The sequence below is a fragment of the Nesoenas mayeri genome (genome assembly GCF_963082525.1).
Source record: "Nesoenas mayeri genome assembly, chromosome: 2".
Lineage (NCBI taxonomy): Eukaryota > Metazoa > Chordata > Aves > Columbiformes > Columbidae > Nesoenas > Nesoenas mayeri.
Window position 1 is genome coordinate 148,884,815 of NC_137543.1, and position 22,006 is coordinate 148,906,820.

The following is a 22,006-nucleotide window of genomic DNA, read 5'->3' on the forward strand; positions in this document are numbered from 1 at the left end:
TGAATCAGTGCTTTTGCTGGACACATTTTTAATTCGCTATCTCAGCTCTAAAGGGCCATCTGTCTTGCAGCCGTTGAGGGGATGTAGGGCTGGACTGGGAAGTGGATGCATAGGTAATTACAGAGTTATATACAAACTACGCAGATCTCTGCATAATGGTTCCCCTGAAAGAACTGAAACTATTATAATGATTAGACTGGTAGCGGAGGCTCGGAGGGGCTCTACTTCTGCTGCTCCTCCATATGTTGCACGCAGGATTGCTCGAAGCTACGCAGGACTCCCCTCTGTATTAGGGCTGATGTTGAAACATGTCAGAGGGAGGTAGAGAGGATTTTCTTCTAAAGTGCATTTTGCACCTGCGCTTCTGGAGCAATAAGACTGAGTTCTCTGAGCATCCCTTCAGCCTCCCCAGAATGACGAATCTATGGCTGGGAACTTTCTGGTACTAAAATAGCTCTTAAAGCACTTCCAATAATCAAAAAAACCTTCATACTTTGTAGGGTCCTTTTATTTCTCCCTTTGTCTCTTGTATAATTTCAGTACTTGCCTTTGTGAAACTCTACCATTTATTCCTGTGCCACAGTAAATAAAGGTACGAATATATCCTGCTGGGTCAATTAACCCCGGTTCTGCACTGTGTCACAGTCTGTACCAGCTGTGATTTCCAGAAGGGAATATTCTTTTGTCATTCTTTGCCCATGTGCAAAGTATGTTAAGATTTTAAGATAACTGTAATGCTTTTCCACACAAAGCTAACTCTGCTTTTTGTAATTTCTGTAGTGCAGTTGTGAACTGTAAAATGACATGAACCAACTACATGACTTGTATTCTAAAGTGGTAGAGAAGACAAAGGACTGACAGTTTTTGTGCTTTCATGTCAGTGTGCTCCCTAATGATGGGCAAGCCCTGCCACAAAGCCTCTGAACTTCAGCTCTCAGGCAGTCCTTCAAAGGCTAGGAGAACTGGGAAGCTGAGGTTTCCCAGGTTTCATGTTATTCTGTGCAGTAATGTGATGCACTTCACTGCCATATCAAACTCCAAAAGAAACAGAAATAATAAGAATAAAAATAACAGGCATTGTTGCCTTGCACTTCCTTGAGCTTTCATGTGAAATATTTAGATAAGCTTGCTTGGTAAAGTCAACCTGAACAGCTGCCTGATGTAAGAATAAACCTGTTAATGAAACAAATGTGCTGTGCAGCAGCATATATAAATACTGACTGTATTTTTAAGTGAATACCTGATAAGGAAATAAGCTATGACACAGATGAAAGGTCCAAACACCAAATGATGAACTGCAATTATTTTCAGAAGTGCTACAAGAATAAATCTGTACTAATCTATATACCAGTTCACATCAGCGATGCATGTTTCTGGGTTTTGCTTACAAAGGAGCAAACAATAAAGAATGTAGGTTACTGCAAATGTAAAGGAATGAAGACAAATGTGGAAGGAAAATTCCACCTCAGAGGTGCCTCTCATTCTGGTGAAGCAGTGTATACATAGAAGTGTTTTAAATCAGTGGAAGTGTATTTTCCTTGCACAGGAGAGTTAGTGTTAAATAAACAACTGATATTTCAATCAGTGGAGGTGAGGGGGATCTCCCAGGTTGCTTTTTGAGGAGGCCTATTCTTACCTCTCTCTGGCCTTTCTCCAGATCCCTAAATGCTGCAAGATGCAGAGGGACCAGTTTGCACCAAATCAATTGATATTGCTAGGGCTGACCACTCTGGAGGTCTAGAGAATTACTCTGCAGGAGTTGTAAGTGCCAAAGGGACGGGTGGGTGATGAGGTGGAGATGGGCAGGCAGAGGCCAGGGGCAGCAGAACAAACCGGCTCCCTGTGCCAGCCTCTGCCTCTGGCCGTCTCCACGTGATACCAGATCCTGAAAACCCCAGCAGTACAAATTTGGGCTGGATTAGCCATTTATGTCATATTAGTCAGAACGCACAATAAGGAGTTCATCTTAGCGTATGGTCTTATGTCAGCTGCAGAACGACAGATAACACTCAATCCAGAGTATAATGTCTATTTATGTTAACCTCCTGCTAACCTTTTTTGAACAAATTTAAACTGGCAGAATGTGTTTATACCAGAGTAGTGGTTTTTGTTTTATGACTGCAAAGTTTTGATCTGATACTAAGATTCTTAAAGCTGGATTTATGGTGTTGTTCAACTCCAGCCATAATATGAACTGAAGAGCTTGTGTTATTAAGAAACATGTTTTTCCTTCTGGGCAGGCTGGAGGTCTTGCTCAGTGTTACAGGATGAAAGAAAAATTCTGCCACCCAGAAACTATCATCCAGCTTGGTGGGAGTGTAAGGATTTGTGTTATATGCATTAGAAGAAACATTTTGATAGAAAACATACAGATTCTGCAGTAAAAGTACCCAGAAGGTGTTGCTCCTTGTGGATTTGAAAACCCACACCATTATGAGGATTGATGATAGCACAGATTCCCAGTGACCCTGCTAATAGGCAATCAGTCTCTCTTCAAAACCACACACACATGGGTCTCAAGTGTCTGTAGCTGACGGCACCGATCCGGCCGGGTGCTCCACCAGGAGCTCCCCTACTCCTGTGCTGCCCTGGGGAGCTCCCGGCCACAGCCCATTGGGGCCGCCCTGGGACACAAGGGCTTCCATGGACAGCAGCCCATGGCTCCTGCTCAAAGGCTTCAAAAATAAGATGCAAAATATTCCCTTAATATAAAGATTTCACATGTGTCTGTTTCAGATGAGTGTAAACGTAACTGCTGTTCTTAAATGTGAACATTAAATCTACTCTGTAAAAACACAATTACTGCTGCCATGGCAGAAATCAGTCATCCCTTTTGAAGGAATGCCTTGAAAATGCAATCATAAAATCCCTGCACATTATGGATTTCATTAACATTGTACTCCCTGAGGATTCCCAATTGCACAATAACAGGGGTTCTTTAAATTTTAAATACCACAGACAGGAACAGTTTCACTAAAACCAGATGTGAAAACCTCACACTGGCCTTCTTACTGGTTCTAAGTACTGAAACTGGCTGGTAATTGATACCTATTAACATGTTTGTTGTTCAGATTACAGAAATGGAAACACTATACTATTTTTCCTGTGAAAGGATACGTTAATGAGGGACAATGACATGTTGCAATGGCAGTTCCATGCTCTTGATTAAATTAAAGGGCTGGTTTTATTTTTTATTTTAAATTATGCTATTCACACTGAATGGCAGTTGAGTGTGTGAAATGTAAGTGTAATAAACAAGCAGACCAAGCTTAAGATTGAGGAGATAATAACATCCCATATGACAATAAACGAACTTCATGCTTATTTTTGACAACCGTTGCCTTATGTGCATCTTTATTCCATTCATACTAGAAAATCCACAGACTTTATTAATGTGTTTCTAAAGAAGAAATTCAATCTGGAGTGACTCTGTTTCTGATTATGGAGTCACTCCAAATCTCAAGTTATTCAAGCAATTTTAAAAAGCATTTTTGAAGGTAAAAATTAGATGGAGAAAGTACTGTGCAGACTTATGGTGTGACTGTGCTTTGGATATTTTGAATCTAAGCTTTGACATTTATTTCGAAACAGGTAAGGAAAGGAACGGATAGATAGCTTTCACTTGGCAGCACCTGGTGAGCAGGCAGCATTCAGATGAACTCAGGAGTTAGTAGCTTGTCAGCCACAAAGGAGCAATCTATTTTTTCCACCAAAGAATGGAGTTCCATGTCCACAGATAGAATCCATGCAAATCCATTACTAACAACAAGCCAACTGCATTTTCCTAATTCTTTTCAGCCAACTAGTCCAAAAGACGTCAACACCTCAAAGGAGACAACCATATTGCATGCCCTCTAGATGTCCTCTACAGATACCAATCTCCATTTGCTGATACTTAACCGAGGTTTTCTGTTTCTTTTGTCTTAGCAAAAACATTAACCTTGAAGGGAGAGGTATAAGGAAGGGAAAGGAGAACTATAATATTTCCCCTACACAAAAAAAAAAAAATGATACACTAAGGAATTTAATGTTTGGAGCTGAATTTTCAAGCTGCTTCACCCAGGTATGATTGTACATATCTCATATATATAGCCTACTTGCACATGCATATTAGCAGTTTGAAGTAGATATCCCTACTTAACCAGCTGCAATGTATGTGCAGGTATGGAAACTTGCAATTGTGAAAAGATTAATGAATACTGATATACACAAAGTCTTTGTGTCTCAGACAAAGGCACATAGGCATAAATTTTCACTTTAAAAGTTCCAAGTTCAGCATTGCTGTATACTTCAGCCTGTTTTTTGCTGTTGAATATTTTCTAGAGTTTTTCAAATATACAACAAAAACCTATTTACGCTGTACTGCACAATAGCAAATACTTCAAATAAATGACTAGTTTACGGTAGCATACAGAACAAAGCAGAACAAAGTGACCTCAGTCCTTCATATACAAGTGTCTTCCTTCTTTTATGAAATAGTATTATTTTTTTTTTCAATGGATAATTTCAGAGTATTTTATTAGTTGCATATCCTTGGTTGTCTGTAAGCTCTTATGGAGGTGAACATCTGTTCCTGGGGATATTTGTACAGAGGAAACATGGGCTTTCAATATTTTATCCAGATACAAACTCACAACATGTGCTTACTGCCAATGGCATCAAGGCTTTGTAGGAGATGATGGTTCACATGTGCAAGGACCTTGTTATTGCGGTGCCTGATGATCTGAAGCACTTAGCAGCCATCTCAAGATTGTCAATTAAGTTTAACAGGAAAGCATTTAGAACACACTTGGAGGCTTGAATTAAGAATGCCACAATTGAATTAAACCATAATAAATAAGAATTAATGTCCACCTGACACAAAAGGAACCAAAGATGAGTTAAACTGTTACACTTTGTAAAAAGCCAGGCGATGGCATGCTCCATCTCCAAACTAGCTCAGTTGCTTCTTATACATAGGCTGAGTAGTAGAAATGATTAACAGTTCAATGCAACGAATCTTCAAGCAAGACTTTGTAGGCTCAGTCTTGCAAACAAGACTCAGCTGTGCAGTGAAGGCTGCTACAGCCCAGTTTGCTCTGTCATGGAGCCTGTCCTGGGGGTGCTGGTCCTACCATATGGGCCCTGGGCAGTGGAGGAGATGCCCTAGGGCTTGGCTGCTCAGGGCAATGGTTTGTGCTGCCTTTTCCAAACCAGGGGCTGGGTGACGCAGGCGAGAGCTGTGGCGTGAGCAGTACAGCATAAAAATAACCACCAGCTTCTTGGCTGATGTGGTAGGCGAAAGCAGTGTAAAGCTGCTAAAAATTATGCTCAGCGTTTTTTTCAGCCCCTGAGCACCCTGGATTATACAGAAGACAAAGGAGGCAGAGAAATTCATAGGCAGGAGGCCTGAGGTACCCTGAGCTGTTTTAAACATAAACCCCAGAGTAGCTTGGATTCTGTTATGTGTTTGTTATTAAAAAGTTAATGGTTAAAAAAGTCCTTTGAAACATTTTCTCAGAAAGATCCAGTTCTAAGTGAAAGGATTAAGCTATGCATATATGTACGTAGCCATCATAACTTAATAAACTTAATAAGCACACAGAACACATGAATGAGATTTGACTAGCTATCTTGTTTTGATTATCCAGTCATAAATGTGTAAGTGACAGCAGAAAAGAAGGAAATAAAGAAAAAGTGGCGGCCCTCTGACCAGACGAAACACATGGAATTTTATTCTGATGCATTCCACCCTTCTTCCATGTGCATTCCATGGATTGCAAGTGGCAATGATTAATAACAAGCCTTGCACTTAGATAAGGCTGGGGAGATTTTAACATTTATTCCTAAGCAGGGAAAAAGGATAAACAGATTTTTTTTTACTACTCTGAAGTCTGATTAGGTCCCTCATACACAACTACCAAGTTGCCAAGAGCTCAGGATGTGTAGGGGCCCCTAAGCAGGACACCTGAGAGTCCCATTGTGTGCTGAGGATCCAAAATGAAAGATTTCCCTCTCTTTCTTCCCTTTACTAACTACTACTCAACATGTTTTTAAGCTTTCTTGCAGACAGCAAACCTCACAGGAAACACCAATGTGAACATTTGTATGGACGGCTAATAAGGCATTGTTTTTATATGTCAGTTAGTAATTTCCTATAGAAAACAACAGAAGCAGAAGGAATGTTTCAACTATATGAACAAGCTTTCAATATTAGTAATATTGATCTAATATACTCAAGCTTTTCTCTGAGTTTCTGCCAAGGGAAACAGAATCTAGGTTACAAATAAGAAGTGTAAGTCAACCTAAAATTGAGACAAGTCAGCGTTTTATTCACCTAATAATATTAATACTTGTCTGCTAGGATAGATTATTTGTATACAGTAATTCATATGAATAATTTTAATCTGTTCAGGAGCCATGTGCCCTTGAGATACGGACCAGATAACAAACAGCAAACATGCCCAAGTAGACTGGCTGAACTCAAGGAGTCTCTTTGTGGCGACAAAAGTTTGCACAATTTCTCCTGTATTAACAGAGCAAAGTCAAGGCAGCCAAACTTACCAATGAATGTTGGGTTTAAGGATGTGGAAGAATAGCCACTAGACAGAGATCACTGAACTAATTTAATGTGTAATGTATTCTAGAAGGGACATAGGTCTTCGGAGGTGAAATCTGAGTGCATGAAAACACTATGCTGTACTAATGCTTAACTGTAATCAGCTAGAGACATAGCACATGCTCAGTTTACTGGGACATTCCACTTTAAGAGCATGTTAAACTAATATTGACTTTTCCACTAAACCAAAATCTCTGTTATTTGTGCCCAGAAGACTGAAAAAACAATAGACGTGGGAAGCAGAAGAATTAATCTTCCTGACCTTTTCTCTTTTTTATACCATTGGGAGTCAGCCTTATTTTTGTGTGTGTCTAATAGGAAATGTGAGCTATTTACTTGCAATGACTCTTAGATTATCTAGAAGTACTTTACTGTGTTATTTTTTTTCTTTTGCATTCTTCACATTCAATAATCTCCACACAGTATTATTAATAATATCTTTAAAACGTTATCTTCTTACCTGTATCCATTCTCTGATAGAATCTCCCGCTGGGGTCCATCCATTCTCAGGGTAATTTAGTCGGGACCTTTCTGCAGACCAGATAGGACTGTACTGGGAGGAGACAGTGATTTGATCAGAGTGAATTTCTCCCGACTCCATACCTAGTGGTTCCATGCACTGGAAATCTGAAGAAAAATAAAATACCATCATTATTATGGTCAGCTTTTTGATTTAGACTGAATAATGAGAACGTTTTCCTGCTTTGAATATGAATATCTAAAGAATTTATTTATATGTGACTTTGAATTCTTTAGCAACTTTAAGTGAGGCAGTATTGGGCTTATGGTGTCATTCTTAATACTGTCATTTGAGTTGCCATGGCAATTCCTCCAATAATAATGCTATACAAATATTTTTAGCCCAGAATTGTAGCCATTTCAATATATGACAATAGAATTCTCTTTTCTAGGGTAGCACAGGCACTTCTGTGGATTCATAATATAAACCAACATATGTTCAACTCATAATTATGCACAAAGCCAGGAAACACAAATCAGATGACTGTATAAAATAATTTTTATTTTAAAGCTATTCACTCTACTACAAAAAGTTTAAAATGTTTTTAAAATATTATATAAAATTTTAGCCATTTTCTTTTGATTCTGGACACTAGAAAGAAACAGATCAACAAAATTTGAATCCAAGCCAGAAGAGTATTGACCTAAGGGAATTACCACTTCTTCTATAATGTGCTGTATTTCAAATGAGCTGATCATCTCCATTCAATCTGAAGGGCTGATGGGGCATGAACACTAAATTCTTCCCTTACTGTTAAAAAATAAAAGCTCCATCCCCCACTGAAGCAAGACAGGCTGGTGGCTTTAGACAGACCCTCACACTCAGCTGCTAGTGCACCCCTCTGCCACAGCTTTACCAAGCCCACTGCAAGGGCAGGAGAAAATAACAGGTACCCATGCCTCTGTTCAGGGTCTTCATAGTATATTAGTATCATTAGTTCCTTTATTAGCAGATTAAGGTAAATATAAGAGCATGAAGTGGAGTCCCTGACATCTGGGTACATACTCCTTTTTAGCACACCTTCTCTGGAGCTGACATATTTCTAACAGAGGGTTAGGTGCTGAGCTGAAGGTTTCAAAATCCATGAGCTGGAAAAATGAGCAAAGTTCTGATTTTTCAATGAAAATTTAAATATTCTGAAAAAAAAAAAAGTTAAAAAATTTTATCTGGGATCCAAAAACTTATATTCAGAAATGCTATCAGGGTACCTTATAGGAGTTGTAGTTTTGGTGCCCCATAACTGAATGATCAAACTTGTTGCCAAACTGCATTTTCTGTGGTATACCACCCATTCCCCCCATTTCTGCGCTGCTTCGATATATTAGGGGCCTTGGTTGAAGTACTGAAACTGAAATAGTTTAGGGTAAGACTCAAAGTAAATTACCTCTGCTTGCAATCAGAAGGAAAGCCATAAGCCACTACAAAGCACAGTAGGTGGGAGTCATATTAAAATATCTAAAAGGTAGGTGTCTAGTTTGATCTAATCATGTGGGCTTTCCTTGTAGTCCACTGAGAGGGACAAGTACCTCCTGGGAACATCTCCTGTGTCTGAAATAAGTAGGGAGAGTTGTCCTCTGGAGGTGACACTCTCTGCAGTGACAACACAAAGAGCAAGGGTGGCTGAAATTCAGTGAGAGGAATCACGCCTCTGTCTAAGCCTCCACCACAGAAATTGTTTCCTCTTATCCAAAAGGAATTTCACACACACTGACTTCTCCTATTCTGTTGTCCTATGTTTAAGAGCTGAAGACACCTCAGCATAGCAGATACTATTAATTCTGGCTCTAGTGTGATGATGCCTCTACAGCCCAGGGAGGATGACTGTGGAGGGGGTGGACAGGAGGATCCAAGTTGCCTGTGCTAGCTAAGGAAAGGGTAGGAGCAGCACCTACATAAGAAGAAGACTAACTATCTGGAGGTACAGTCTGAGAGACATAGAGGAGGATGCTTTCCGTTCACAGAGGCCCTGTTCCCTCCTCTTGGCTATGCACATGCAAGAAAGCTATTAAAGAGGTAAGGGCAGAGGAGAGGTGGGGAGTAACAGGGGTAATTTCAGTTTACTCATTTTTCTTTTTTTCCTTCTTTGACTAAACAAGTGCATCAAATCTGGGTGAATCTGGTCAAAACTCTGTAAGTCGCAGAAAGGAGAGAGTTTGATTTGAAAGGTGTGTTTTATCACTGAGAAAAGCAAGGAAATCTGCAAGGACATGATATAACACAGCTTGTCATTTTCTTGCATCTCCCTCACTTCATTTCATTCTCTGTCCAAAGGGTAAGCACGAAAATGAGGCAACTGGGAAAAACGAGACAGAGAACAAAGCTTAGATAGCTTATGGAATGGTTTAACAAGAGCATATATATTAAATGGGTTCTTTTATTCAAGAAATCAATCACCAAAGCTTATTCCATCTAATAAAAGAAGGCTTTGGATAGTGCATTCATCGTTCATGTTTCATTGTTTTAATGTGATTGTTCAACTGCTCTGCATTCCTGCATTTCCTTGGTCAGCACAGTTTTTTACAATAATTACCCCAACTTACTGGCAATACTGTGGAGTAAAACTGTAAGGAGGATTCAGCTTCTTGCATTGCTTTTCAAAGGGTAGCTGTTCCTTTTCAACAAAAAAAAGAAAAAGAAAAAAAAAAGAAAAAAAAAGAAAAAAAAAGAAACAGAACCAAGCCTTCCCCACCATCTTATTTATTTAGGGTTTCTTTAAAGTTTCATGCAACACCTGGTGTGCAAGAAGACACAACAAAGAATAATTTCCAAGAAGCTCTGTGGGATAGATAAATACTGACCTTCTGATACACTGCTCTGCGACACGCTGTAGTTTGCTGAGAATCCCTCTTTTGCTATTGCACTGTCGGTGTAAAATACCATTGAAAGAATCCCCGTTGAAGACCGGACACGTCCTGGGTTTTTCTGCCCACAATAACGCCCTATGTGCGGACCAACTGCAAAGAGACAGGATTAATAGTAAACTACCAATTCTGCTACAACAATAGATGCCACCACAATGGCTTCCTAAAGAGATTCCCTCAGCAGGAAATAGTGAACCTCTACATCAGTTCAAAATCAGTATCTCATCAATAACTTATCAGTGGACAATAAATTGCTTCTCCTATCCTAGTAATCTTACTTCTAAAATGTTCCAGGTAGCACTCCATAAACCTCTGAAAATGTAAGGAACCAGGATTTCACAAAGCATCCTTTAAAGTGTGCAGAGAGGGCAATGATGCACAAAATTACATGTGCAAACTGGCAAAAGTATTTTCCAAAGTGTGACTGAAGCACCTATTTATGTCAAGGACATCTGAACAGCCTGATTTGCCCACCCAGCCTACAAGATGCTCTGGGAATAGTAGTTCAAACAGCACCTTTCAGGATTTATGCTCAATACTGCAGATAATCTCTCAATTTTTAGCAAATTTAGAAAAACATTTTTGCGTTCATATTGAGTCTATGACCAATGACTCTACATCTCCTCCTGATCTAGGCTTTCAGCACACCCTCATGGATCTTTTGCCCGTATGCTCAATATTAAGGAATACTGTAAAAGAATTCAAGAAGAAAATCTTAATCCTTTCAATGGAGCAAGGATTTCTTAAATATATGTCTTTGTCACAGAACACACACACATACGCACATACATGATCTCTCTCAGTATTAATAATGTATAAACCAGTTCCTGATATTTTTTCTGGATTCCTGTGCAGTGAGATAATATTTTTCCTTAATTAAGCGACTCAATTCACAACAAACGTATGTGGCCTTCTAGCACTTGAGCATTCCCTACAGATACGTCCCTAGGCTGCTGAATAGTGGTACATCCATGCTTATAAACAATAAGAAAAGACAATGATAAAACCCATCCATGGAATCAATAATGAAAATAATCATAAGACGTCATTCTAATGCTTACATCACTGGCTTTCCAGGCTTAAATTAACACCTCTAGGAAGTTCAATTCACTTTCAGTTTAAAATATAAGATGTTTATATATCCTAATTATTCACAGTTCAAAGAAAATCCTCAGCTAACATAATTTTGTAGTCATTCATTGGCATTTTCCAACAAGTAGAACAGTTCCAGCTTCGAATAACTTTCTTATGTAAGCCACACATTTCTGTAAGGCCCTAGAGTTGCCAGAAAGGGGGAGCTCAGATGCTGTAGCTCTTGCTGCCAGTGTGTGCTGTTCTATCCATGTTCTGGGCATAGTCAGTCTTCAGTTGCCTTGGCAATCCCATGGCATTTAAAATACCTGCCAGTTCAGCCCTTTTCCACCAGGGTTGTTCAATGCAGTATTGATAGAACGGAACGCCCTATAGAGGGTATAAGTTGAATTCTTCCTCATCCTAGAAATCATTAAAGTTTTACAGTTTTATTATTTGGAGTGAGAAAGTTGTTTTAGACTGTTATTATTAGTGGCTTTTAAAAAACAAAATAATGACCCCACTCCAAGAGCTGCAGGTGAGTTTTGTTGTTATTGTTGTTTGGTTTTGGTTTTGTATTTTGCATTTTCTATGTGCAAACAGCTCTGATCCTGCTGTTTCCCACGATGGCCTTTCAACGTTATAGCTGTTGATGTTGCTCTTAGCTGCAAGAAAATAAGGAGGACAAGGACACCATGTTATGGCACTCTGAGCCTCCCTCCTCCCATTTCCTGTAGGGAAGCCTCTTTGAAATGACAAACAGAAGAGAACTTTGTTTAAAGCAGACAAGCTTTAAGATTCCTCATGACTCACTGGTTTATAATTTTTAAGACATGTTTAGTGATTCTACATTTCAGTCTTCTACTGATTGGCCCTGCTGTCACAGAACTATTCCCTTTGCTAGCTGTGTAGAAGCAAGAGCCAAAAATGTGCAGACTATGACATAAAAAGGTATTGAATTTTTTTTACACAACATGAAAACCTTAGCCTACTGAGCTAATACAGTATTGATCTGAGAAGAACAGGATGAAATAGACATTCTTATTCTTCTTACATAAATAGCTAATAGAAAGTTCTCTTTTTTTCGATTCAAGTTGTAAAAACTTTTGAATGACAATAAATTATCAAATGTTTCAGGTGTCACCACATCAAATAAATGCTGTGTGGGTGACATCATCTGAACATCACAGAATCGTAGGATCATGGAATCCTAGAATCATAGAATGGTTTGAGTTGGAAGGGACCTTCAAAGGTCATCTAGTTCAAACCTCTGCAACAAGCAGGGACATCTTCAACTAGATGAGGTTGTTCAAAGCCCCATCCAGCCTGGCCTTGAATGTTTCCAGGAATGGGGCATCTACCACCTCTCTGGGCAACCTGAGCCAGTGTTTCAACACCCTCATTGTAAAAAATTTCTTCCTCATGTCTGGCCTGAATGTCCCCTCTTTTAGTTTAAAACCATTACCCCTTATCCTATTGCAACAAGCCCTGCTAAAAAGTCTGTTCCCACCTTTCTTACAGGCCCCTTTTAAGTAGTGAAAGGCTGCGGTAAGGTTTCCCCAGAGACTTCTCCTTCCCAGGCTGAACAACCCCAACTCTCTCAGCTTGTCCTCATAGGAGAGATGTTTTCATCCCCCTGATCACTTCTGTGGTCCTCCTGTGGACCCTGTCCAGTAGGTCCATGTCTTTCCTGTACTGAGGGCTCCATTCAGGGAATGATACTGCTGACTACTTAGGTAGACTATGTCACTGCTTTTTTTTATCATCTTCCTGACCCTTCCTTATGAACTGAAATGGGCTTTCAAAATACACCGTACACAGTTCCAAACGGGAATTTTAGTGCAGTAGGTGGTGAGAAGTCTTTAGGCCCAGAAAGCTCATTGCAGCCTCTACCTGTAGACCATCATATTGCTTTGTCAGCATTCCCCGGGAAGGCTTACTCTGAACAGGAGTTGTTTGGAAATGTCCTTACTAAAGGATGCTTCTATACTACCTGCAGAACAGAAACATTTCAGTGAGCCAGCTACTTCATTTGCCTGCCCATGCTGTAGGTATATCTGGGACCTTGGCTCCTCTTTCCACTGGCATAGTGCGATATAGTGGAAAACTGAGTAACTTTCAGGTTAAAAGATGTAGGAGTAACTAAGAAACCTGTTTTGCCAGCGTTTTCCCAAATGCAGCATCTAATTCTAGAACTTGGATAAATCCTTGGTTATTCTTAATACATATGTTTGAAGGTTTACAGATCTGCATGTGGAACACATAGAATATGGCTGGTGGTTTAAGACTAAACAGAAACCTTATCTTGCTAATTCTTCTTTTCTACTGTTTACCCTTCTGGACAAAGAGTATCCATATCAGGAAATTTTGAGAATTATTGAAATACAGATTTGTCCATCCAGCTGAATTCTTAGCTTTTGGAATTCAGTTAAAAAACCCCAAAACAACAACAACAAGAAGCAAATAAAAAAACCCAAACCAAAACAAAACCCCCCACAACAACAAACAAGCAAAACACAAACAAGGAGAAATGGTATATTAGACTTCTAAAATATTAAAAGAAAAGTTACGTTAACTAATAATTCTACTGAATTTTAAAGTTGTTCTTTAAAAGTATGCTGGTGTGCTGTGGACAGTAATTTCACAGCAGTACAATTGCTATTGACAAAACATTTGCACATTATTTAGGATGCTAAAGAGAAAAGAACTGAAAAATTAATCCCATCCTCACAGTCCAGTAGTCACCTACACTGAGCTTGTGTATATTCTTAGATTGTAATAGCTTCTCAGAAGAGTGTAGAAAGTATCTGCAACAGAGGAGAAACACACCTAGATTAATAGCAACCTTCATTTGCACTGATGTTAATGACTGAAGTGAAGCATTCTGTTCTACTCTGTAATTCAGTGGAAGCTCTTGTGATATTGACAAAGGCAGCAATGCTTAGCCTGTGGTTTTCAAACCGTATGTAAATTTCTTTAAATTACTTTTGAGCCCCTAGTAGACAGTCTATAGAGCTTCAAAGAGAGCTGCATGATGAATATGAGCAATTCATCACTTAAGCTAGTCCTGGTTTTGAGAGGGCTATTTTTCTTCAAAGTCATCAATGGACTGTTCTCAGCCAAGGCTGGCTGAGGTATATTTGTGCCTTGGGCAAAGACATTTTTGGGTGTCTAGTTTTTTCATGCAAAATCACATATTTCTGTTCCATGATCTACTCACTCTCCTGCTCTAACTCCACCTGTTATGTCCTTCAAACCATGGTCCCTTTTTTGCACAATATTTGCAACATGCATTTGTAGTTTCCAAATATTCTCCAACAGGGTTTGTTTCACTTATTGTTTTGTTTTAAAGAGACCAAAGGATGCCCTTGGCATGCAGTTATGCAAAAACAAAATGTCAGCTTTGAGGCATTCCTGAATGCCTACCATTCTTCTCCTGAAGCAGCAAAACACTCATGCTAGTGTTTAACATCAGACCTGTAAGTGTCCTCGGTAAATTCCTTTTGAAGTTAATCTAACTGCTCACATGTTTCAAAGATAAGCACATGTTTTGCAGAATCAAGATGCAGGTACTCAGCACTTGCCAGATTCAATCCACCAAAAGGACAGCCAGGCAGGCTGAGGACTCCATGATTGTGACAGACCATTTCAGGATTAACATCTTGGTGAATGACTGTCATAGTTGCTCACAAATTGTCTAACAGAAAATCGTTTTCCACCAGAAAAATGGCAATTACATAGAAGCAAATTGTAAATGGAATCATACTGATTTTGACATATTCTTTTAAACATCATTGGGAAAATTTGTTTAAGAGAAAGTTTGTCTCTTTTTTGGCTTTTTGGGGGGATGAATGAAAAAAATCGGAACTGTAGGAAACAGTGAATTAATTTCCTGCTGATCTCTAGTGACTGTAGCTGATCAAATTCTACAGTGCAAACATTTTCCACCTATGTTGGGTTTCATCTGCTCTAACTTAGGTATCTAAAGTTTATGTCTGAGTTACTGATCTGTAGCTTCCAGAGCAGTCAATGAGATAAGTACCTCCAGAGGTGCATTACTGCCCTAGACATCCGTGACAGAGCAAAGCAGGGTGCTGTTCTCTGGTGGGAACGGCGGGACTGACAGTATCTGGCTCAAACATCGACACCTGGTTTCCAGAGCTGGGTGACAGCCACACGTTCAGGCCATATAATTCTGCCCTGACTGCTGTCACAATTATTTTCCATCAAACTGTTCTGTGTACTATTAAAATACTGCCATCATTCTGGCAAACCACAGCTGTATTGCTGTGGAACAGAGGTTTGAACTGAAGGATACACATTTTTTTCCAAACATTCAAAAAATCTTTCTAATTTATGTTTATATCAGTGTAATGTGATGGGGGCTTTAATAACAATGCAGTACAACAAAGCAACATAGCTTCCTTTTTTCTATGGCTATGTCCAGGGATCACCCTCTGGCCATGCAGCCAGTGGACAGGGACAGTTCCTGGGACCAGCAGAACAGTGTGACACAGGTTGCTCCCACCGGGCTCTTCCCTCTGAAGCAGAATGGCTGTGTCCAGTGTTCCTGTTGGGAATGATCCCTGGTTTTTGTTGTCCTCCAAGCGGTACTCAGGAATTGCTTGGGAAAATGCAAGCTAACATGAGCTAAAATTGCGCAAGGGAGTGTGCCAGCATTTAAGTAATGCACACAACCACGCCTCGGCCCCCTGCAAGTTAACAATGTAGAGGAGGCTTCTCAATATTTTTTCACAGACTAAAGGGAAATGGACAAAAGGCTGAAAGACTCACCCCAGGTGAGCCTCCATCAAAGGCAACCACACAGTCTAAAATTATTCTGAAATTTGCTACTTCCATGTGCATACGAATTAGATTTATTTTACCTTCCTTCCTCCTTTTATTTATTTTTTTTTTCCAAGATTATCTGGATACTCTCTTTTTGATATCTACAAACTTTTAATTTCTGTCTTCAGTTTTTGGCCAGGTTACACCTATGGTTTCCTGTGTAAGCTTTAGTCTTCAGCTGAAATAGTTCCTCTTTCTCCAGGGATTCATCCTGATTCATTTATAGAGAAGCAATCATGTTCTCTCTGCCTTTGTTGTGTTCAGTTAAACAAGAGAGACTGACAGGTCTGGCTAAGGATTGTCAGACAATGAAATGGTGCAGCAAACATTTCCCTATAACCACCACAACTTCCAACAGTTTGTATCTAAGGAAAAATTTATTTCTAGCCTACAAATTCAGTTGAATATTTACAAACATGTAAACACCCTTATTGGATGTCAGGATCATTTTGGGTTTAGGCAGTTTGTGAAACAATTGGAAGGCTGATAACGCCTGTTGTTAATTGCTCTTCAGTATGGCTCAGTCACTTGCTTGACCCAGGAAATTACTGCTTTGAAACCCTCTAGCATGAACAATAATGCATTTCATTTTAGTAATATTGCACATAAATTGATTGATTGGATCATCTTTTCACATGCCAGTTTAAATGCAAGTTCTACAGGAATTCAGTCTGGAAAGATTTGGCCTATATATACAAATAAACCTATTATTAAATGTTCCAGACATCCTTATTGTAGTCTTACAATACTATTTTCCTAACTGAGGCATTAAATACTGAACAGTCTTTCAGCTACTGTTATGGATTTTTCTTCACTATTTATTGGAGTGGATTGAAAAGAGCCATGATAAACTCATGAAGCATAAAACAAAAAGGAAAAATAAATATATGTTAGAAAGAACATACCTATTTAGTGCAGCATCAGTAAAAGCTTTAATTAAAATTATATTGGGGATTTATATAGGAAAACAGGCAAGTTTAAATGTGTTATTAAGATTTGTTCTTTAAGTTATATGTTTTAATTTAAATGAAATATTAATGTAAGATTAGCAGTTTGTAGAAACTGCCGCTGCTGTTCATAGAAGTAAAGAAAATATCTGTTAATAATGTGTCTATCACACCAGTGGGAAACTGAAACAGCTGTAATTAGTGCCCAACACAAACAACATAAGTTCTCAGTTGTTGAATTTTGCTACAAGTTACAGAATTAAGAAGAAAAAGGACAGCTTCAAGATGTTTATCACCTCATGCCATACATTGAAACAGCAAAAAAGACATCACAAACAATCAGTTTTACATGTTTGCACAATTCATATAGACATCTGGGCACCCTAAAGTTTAGGTATCCAGCTTGAGCTGTCCCTTTTAGGCTGGAACCACAGCTTATCGAGCTGGTGTCCTTGGAGAACTGGTACATGGCTGCCCTACCTAGAGAGGACTTGGACCATGCCGTATATGAAAAAAATAGAGAAATTATGCAGTTCTTTTGTTCACCAGTCTCAGTGTAAAACGGGCATACGAGGTTGGGCAGAAGGTGAAATAAAGGGCTCACTGGCTCTAAAGGCTTAGCTAACATCTAGCCATGCACTTAGCGAATTTGCACAAGGTCAAGTGTGGTCAACAACTAAGTGGAAAATTACTCAGATGACAGAGAAGTAAGTTCCAAAAGGGTGCCCAACACATCCACCCTGACATATGTGCCCAGCTAATCAGAGATTATAAATTAACAAATTAAGATAAAACCTTCGGTTTGCTTATACTGCTGGAAGAGAGAGCACTATACGGGAGGAACCCTGCAGTGCCAAATCACCAAAGCCACCTGAATTAATAACTCGATGACTGTTTGCTGACCTGGGTAATCATTCAGTCAGTATGATTTAAATTGTACAGACACCATGTTTTCTCTGGCAAAGAAATTATTTGCTATGACAGCTGATCTGTAACCAGGTTCTTCCTCAAACTGGAGGGTTAGTAGCCAAAGTCTAGTTTGTGCAAGTTGTTGGAAATTTCTGGACAATACACAAGTGTCAGCTGTGAAAGTTTGGGGAAATATTTTAAGGCTTCATGTTTAATTTATCTTAGTGTAGGAGATCCATCACACATTCCCTCTAAAAATAGAGGTTTCCTCCGAGTCAACTGTTCAAAATTAAACATATTTCATAAAAAATATCCTTCACACTGTGATATGCTTTACTGAATGAATTTACAGAGCACTTTCCCCATATCTCTTTAATTCAACTCGTTTCACATAAATCAAGTAAGGACCTCTCTATGATGACATTTAAAAAAATGAGAATATGCCTTCTGCAGCCCACTTTGGAGTAATGGTTATGCATATCACAGTCCATTTTTCTCTTACCATCAGGGAATCCGTCCCAGATTTCCAATCGGTCATAGCGACAGAGTGCTCCCCCTGCTGTATTTGGATCAGGTTCTAGCTCAAAGCTTTCAAATTCCAGTATAATCTCCGACAACTTTGGTGCAAAGATAATATAAGTGCATTCAAGGCTATTGGGATACTTTTCAGGGAATCCAGGGGACTTAATCACTCCACTTGATGAAGTAAAGTTTCTGGAACATTCAGGTCCTGTAAGCGGAAGAGAAAAAAAATCACCTGGGTTAACACTATAGCACTAAGCAAAGTAGCTTGCTGGAAAACAAATTAGGTTGTATTGTCTCTCCAGTGGCAAAGGTGGCTTTTCAATGAAACACTTCATTTTAATCATCACATTAATCATTCAGCCAGCTTGTTCCTATTATTGACAGTCAGGTTTTAAAGCACAATTCGCATATACTGTCTGATCTCCAATTTTCAATTTGTAAGGAACAACAGGAAAACTTGTACCAGCTCTAGAAAAAATTATGACAAATACAAAGTCATGTGGGACCAATGAAAGTGTAAGCTGCAGAAATCTCGACAGAGCCCTAGAGAAATAATTATAGCCCCTTCAAGCTCAAATCTTTAAATCTTACGGCTGACAGGCTTTTATTGGTAAAATAGAATTTTTTACGAAAGCGGGAGAGTGAATTCAGTAGAGGGAGTAGTGGTTTCAGATTCCTGGGGCACTAACTCAGTAACTCTGCCAGATGTGACCTATGCCTCCTTGACAAACTAAATGTGAAAGGTAATTCGTACATGTACCAAGGGTGAGTGACTCATTCTGAGTGGTGTTGACACAGGTGCACCAGTAAAATGTTGCTGTTAGTGCAGGCATGATAAACTGTGTGATTACAGGCAGTGTTGCTAGAAGTCACCTAATGTCAGTGTTGACATACCAGCTTTCCCCAATGTCCCCATCATGGCATAATGGGATGCTCCAAACACTGCTTTTCATGGTGCAGGAAAGTGGCAGTAAAGATGCAAGGGTATAAAAGGCCAGATGACTGGACTTGTCTTTGTGAATACAGGCTACTAAAACTGGAGTCTCTCTCTTGTTGACAGATCACATCTCTTCTTTATTGAGGTCCCTCAGGACTCCTTTCTATGGATCCCACATCTGCAGGTGTGCTCAGAGTCAGCCGCAGGCACTGCCCACACATTCTCCCACAGGGTCAGCACAGGTACCTCTCTCCGACTTCTGACACTCCAAATTTAATGAAAAGTGATTTACAGGATTTGGGGCATTGGTGGCTAGTAGCTAACCTGGGGGGCCTGAGTAGGATGACTTGAAAGAAGGTCTTTGGATATGGAGAAGAGGAAGGACACAGGCAACAGAGTGTGCTTGCAGCAGGCAGGTCTGTGCTGGAGGGTGTGTGTGTGAGGTTTCAATTTGGATGAGGATGCCCAGCATCCCTAGAGACTGTAGTCAGGAGCCTTAGAGGATTTCCAATGCTTTACACAGATCATTGAAGGAAAACAGTCTGTCTTGTTGCATATATGAATACTCTTGTTTCACCATAGAAAATGTTTTCCTTGTGAATGTGCCAAACATATTACCCCCCACAGATTTGGCCACCTCCCAGCTAAATTCAGCATGCAAGAGAAAGATGTGAATGAATCCAGTCGGTTCAGGTATTTTTGTCCTTCAACACTGACAGCAAATGCTTGAGCTATCACATCAATATTCAGAACACTTCATGGCATATTTTGGAAGGTGTAGATATTAATGCTCATGTAACCTGACCTATTCCAATTTGGGAAATTACATTTTGCCTATAATTAAATCACCCCCTTACACATTAGTTGGATATTTCTCTTCTCTCCCTGTCATTCCCTTGTCTCCTTGTCATGTATGGGAGGGTTATATTCTGGTTGTTGCTACTCACTCCTACCAGGAGCTGCTGTTCCAGAATAAAATAGCTTTGCTATGCCTTTCATAGCATAAAGTGCTCTGTACTCCTCTTGGAATCCAATAAAAGATGCAATATAAAATGTAAGCCAGGATCATTATTACTTTATTAAATACAGCCAGATCCTGGTTCTGTGAGTGCACAATCATCAGGCTCCTTAAACTCACACATGGTATCTCAATATCAGCTTGCTTTATTTTAAACATATTCAAGTCAATTTGGTACAAGAAATAAAAACTGTTTCCAGAAGACCTGCCTCACTAAAATGCCCTCCATATATTTTGGCCCTTTATTGGCATTGTGAAGGAACGCCAGGAATTAAATCAACACTAAGGGTATGAGGATCTCCATGTAGCAATGTTCACAGAAAGCTGGCAGAAAAGGTTCTAGCAGAGACCAGACAGAGTAGCTACTTCTGAAGTGGTGAAACTATGTGTGTGCATGTGTATGAAATAAAGGAAGAGAGATGAGCTGAAGGAAAGAGAGAAAGGAGGCAAAAGGAAGAGCAGAGAAAGAGATGACACTGGCTATAATTTCACTTGCTTTCAGTAGGTGTCACTGACACAGAAAATAATTTCCCTTCCTGGCTGGCACTGTCTTCTTTTTCAGTTTACACCATGAATTCAGCTGACTAAAGTTATGAATCTTGAACTTCAATCAGGTAGATCCTCTTCTAGTGAACAGGCTTTTCATCCATCCTAGGACAGGCTGGCTGATGGAGCCAAAATGGTAACATTTCAGATGGGCTAAATGTTGGGCAACATAGATTTCATGTTTTAGTCTGGAATTCAACTTCTTCAGTGTCTTTCTAGGTAAGGAGCTGGGTGAGAAGGCAGGTCCTACTCTCAAAGCCCATACTTCATTTATCACAGTAATTATATGTGCTGGTCTCACATTACAACTTCTATGACATGGCATTTTAAGCATCAGGTTTAGAATTCAGCTTAGGACACAGGTAGCATAATGCAGTTTTTTCTTTTTAAAAACTAAGGATGATCTCACAGGAGTAATGGGAAAAATATGCTGTGTGCTGGAATGCAGCTCAGCACCACAGGACCTTGGGATCATTTTAATACTTCTCATATCTGGGAAATGATAAGCAAGATTGTGAATATGCTAACACACAGATATTAGTCTGGTTTGAGCATCTGAGCTTCACCTGTATAACAGGGTAAACTAGTCAGCTTTATTTTGTACAGAAATGAAAATGTAAATCTTGAATAGCATATATGCATTAACTCAAAACTTTAAAAAGGCTGTGTTCCCACAGCAACTATAACTTATATCCTTTGTGTACACACAACATTTCTAACACTGTACCTGGTGATAACTTTCCTGGCTTAATATACAGTTTATATGGAATGAACTAGAGTTAAAGTTGCTCTGGGAGCCATAATTTTGAGTTTCCTGACTTCTGTGTGTGTAAAATCACATTCATAATGCCATCTTAAAATGGTTAATGTATATCTCTGAAAGATGTAAATGACCACACAAGGAAATAATCACAACATTCCTGTCAGAGCTCTGAGGTGCTGCTACACTATTAGAAAATAAATAAAAGCTTTTTTCTTGAAAACACTCAGTTGCTAAAATTGATTGTTTCATGGACCATTCTTTCTCTGTTCTTGTGTTTCAGTCTTGTTCTTTGTGAAAGATGGTTCTGTGTATATAAACACTGAGAAACTTCAGGACACAGTTTCAAGAGTTTAGCCTCCTAAAGACACCAAAATAAATAAAGATATTTTTTCAGGAAAGCTTGGTGTCATTTGGATGCTGAGTTCTTTCAAAAAATGTGACCCTGAAGGTCACCAAAAGAATT

General features: G+C 39.3%; 1 protein-coding gene across 3 annotated transcripts in view; it reads right to left on the reverse strand.

Annotated features, from left to right (window-relative positions):
• Window positions 1-22,006, reverse strand: part of NRP1 (neuropilin 1) — a gene marked incomplete at its 3' end in the record, with an annotated part of 111,187 nt that overhangs the window by 41,618 nt on the left and 47,563 nt on the right. For all 3 annotated transcript variants that reach the window (XM_080340207.1, XM_080340205.1, XM_080340206.1), the window contains exons 4-6: window positions 18,257-18,484; window positions 9,917-10,072; window positions 7,059-7,225 (exon numbers count right to left, since the gene is read on the reverse strand). In XM_080340207.1, coding sequence (XP_080196333.1) covers window positions 7,059-7,225; window positions 9,917-10,072; window positions 18,257-18,484 — 551 coding nt within the window. The remainder of the gene's footprint in view (window positions 1-7,058; window positions 7,226-9,916; window positions 10,073-18,256; window positions 18,485-22,006) is intronic.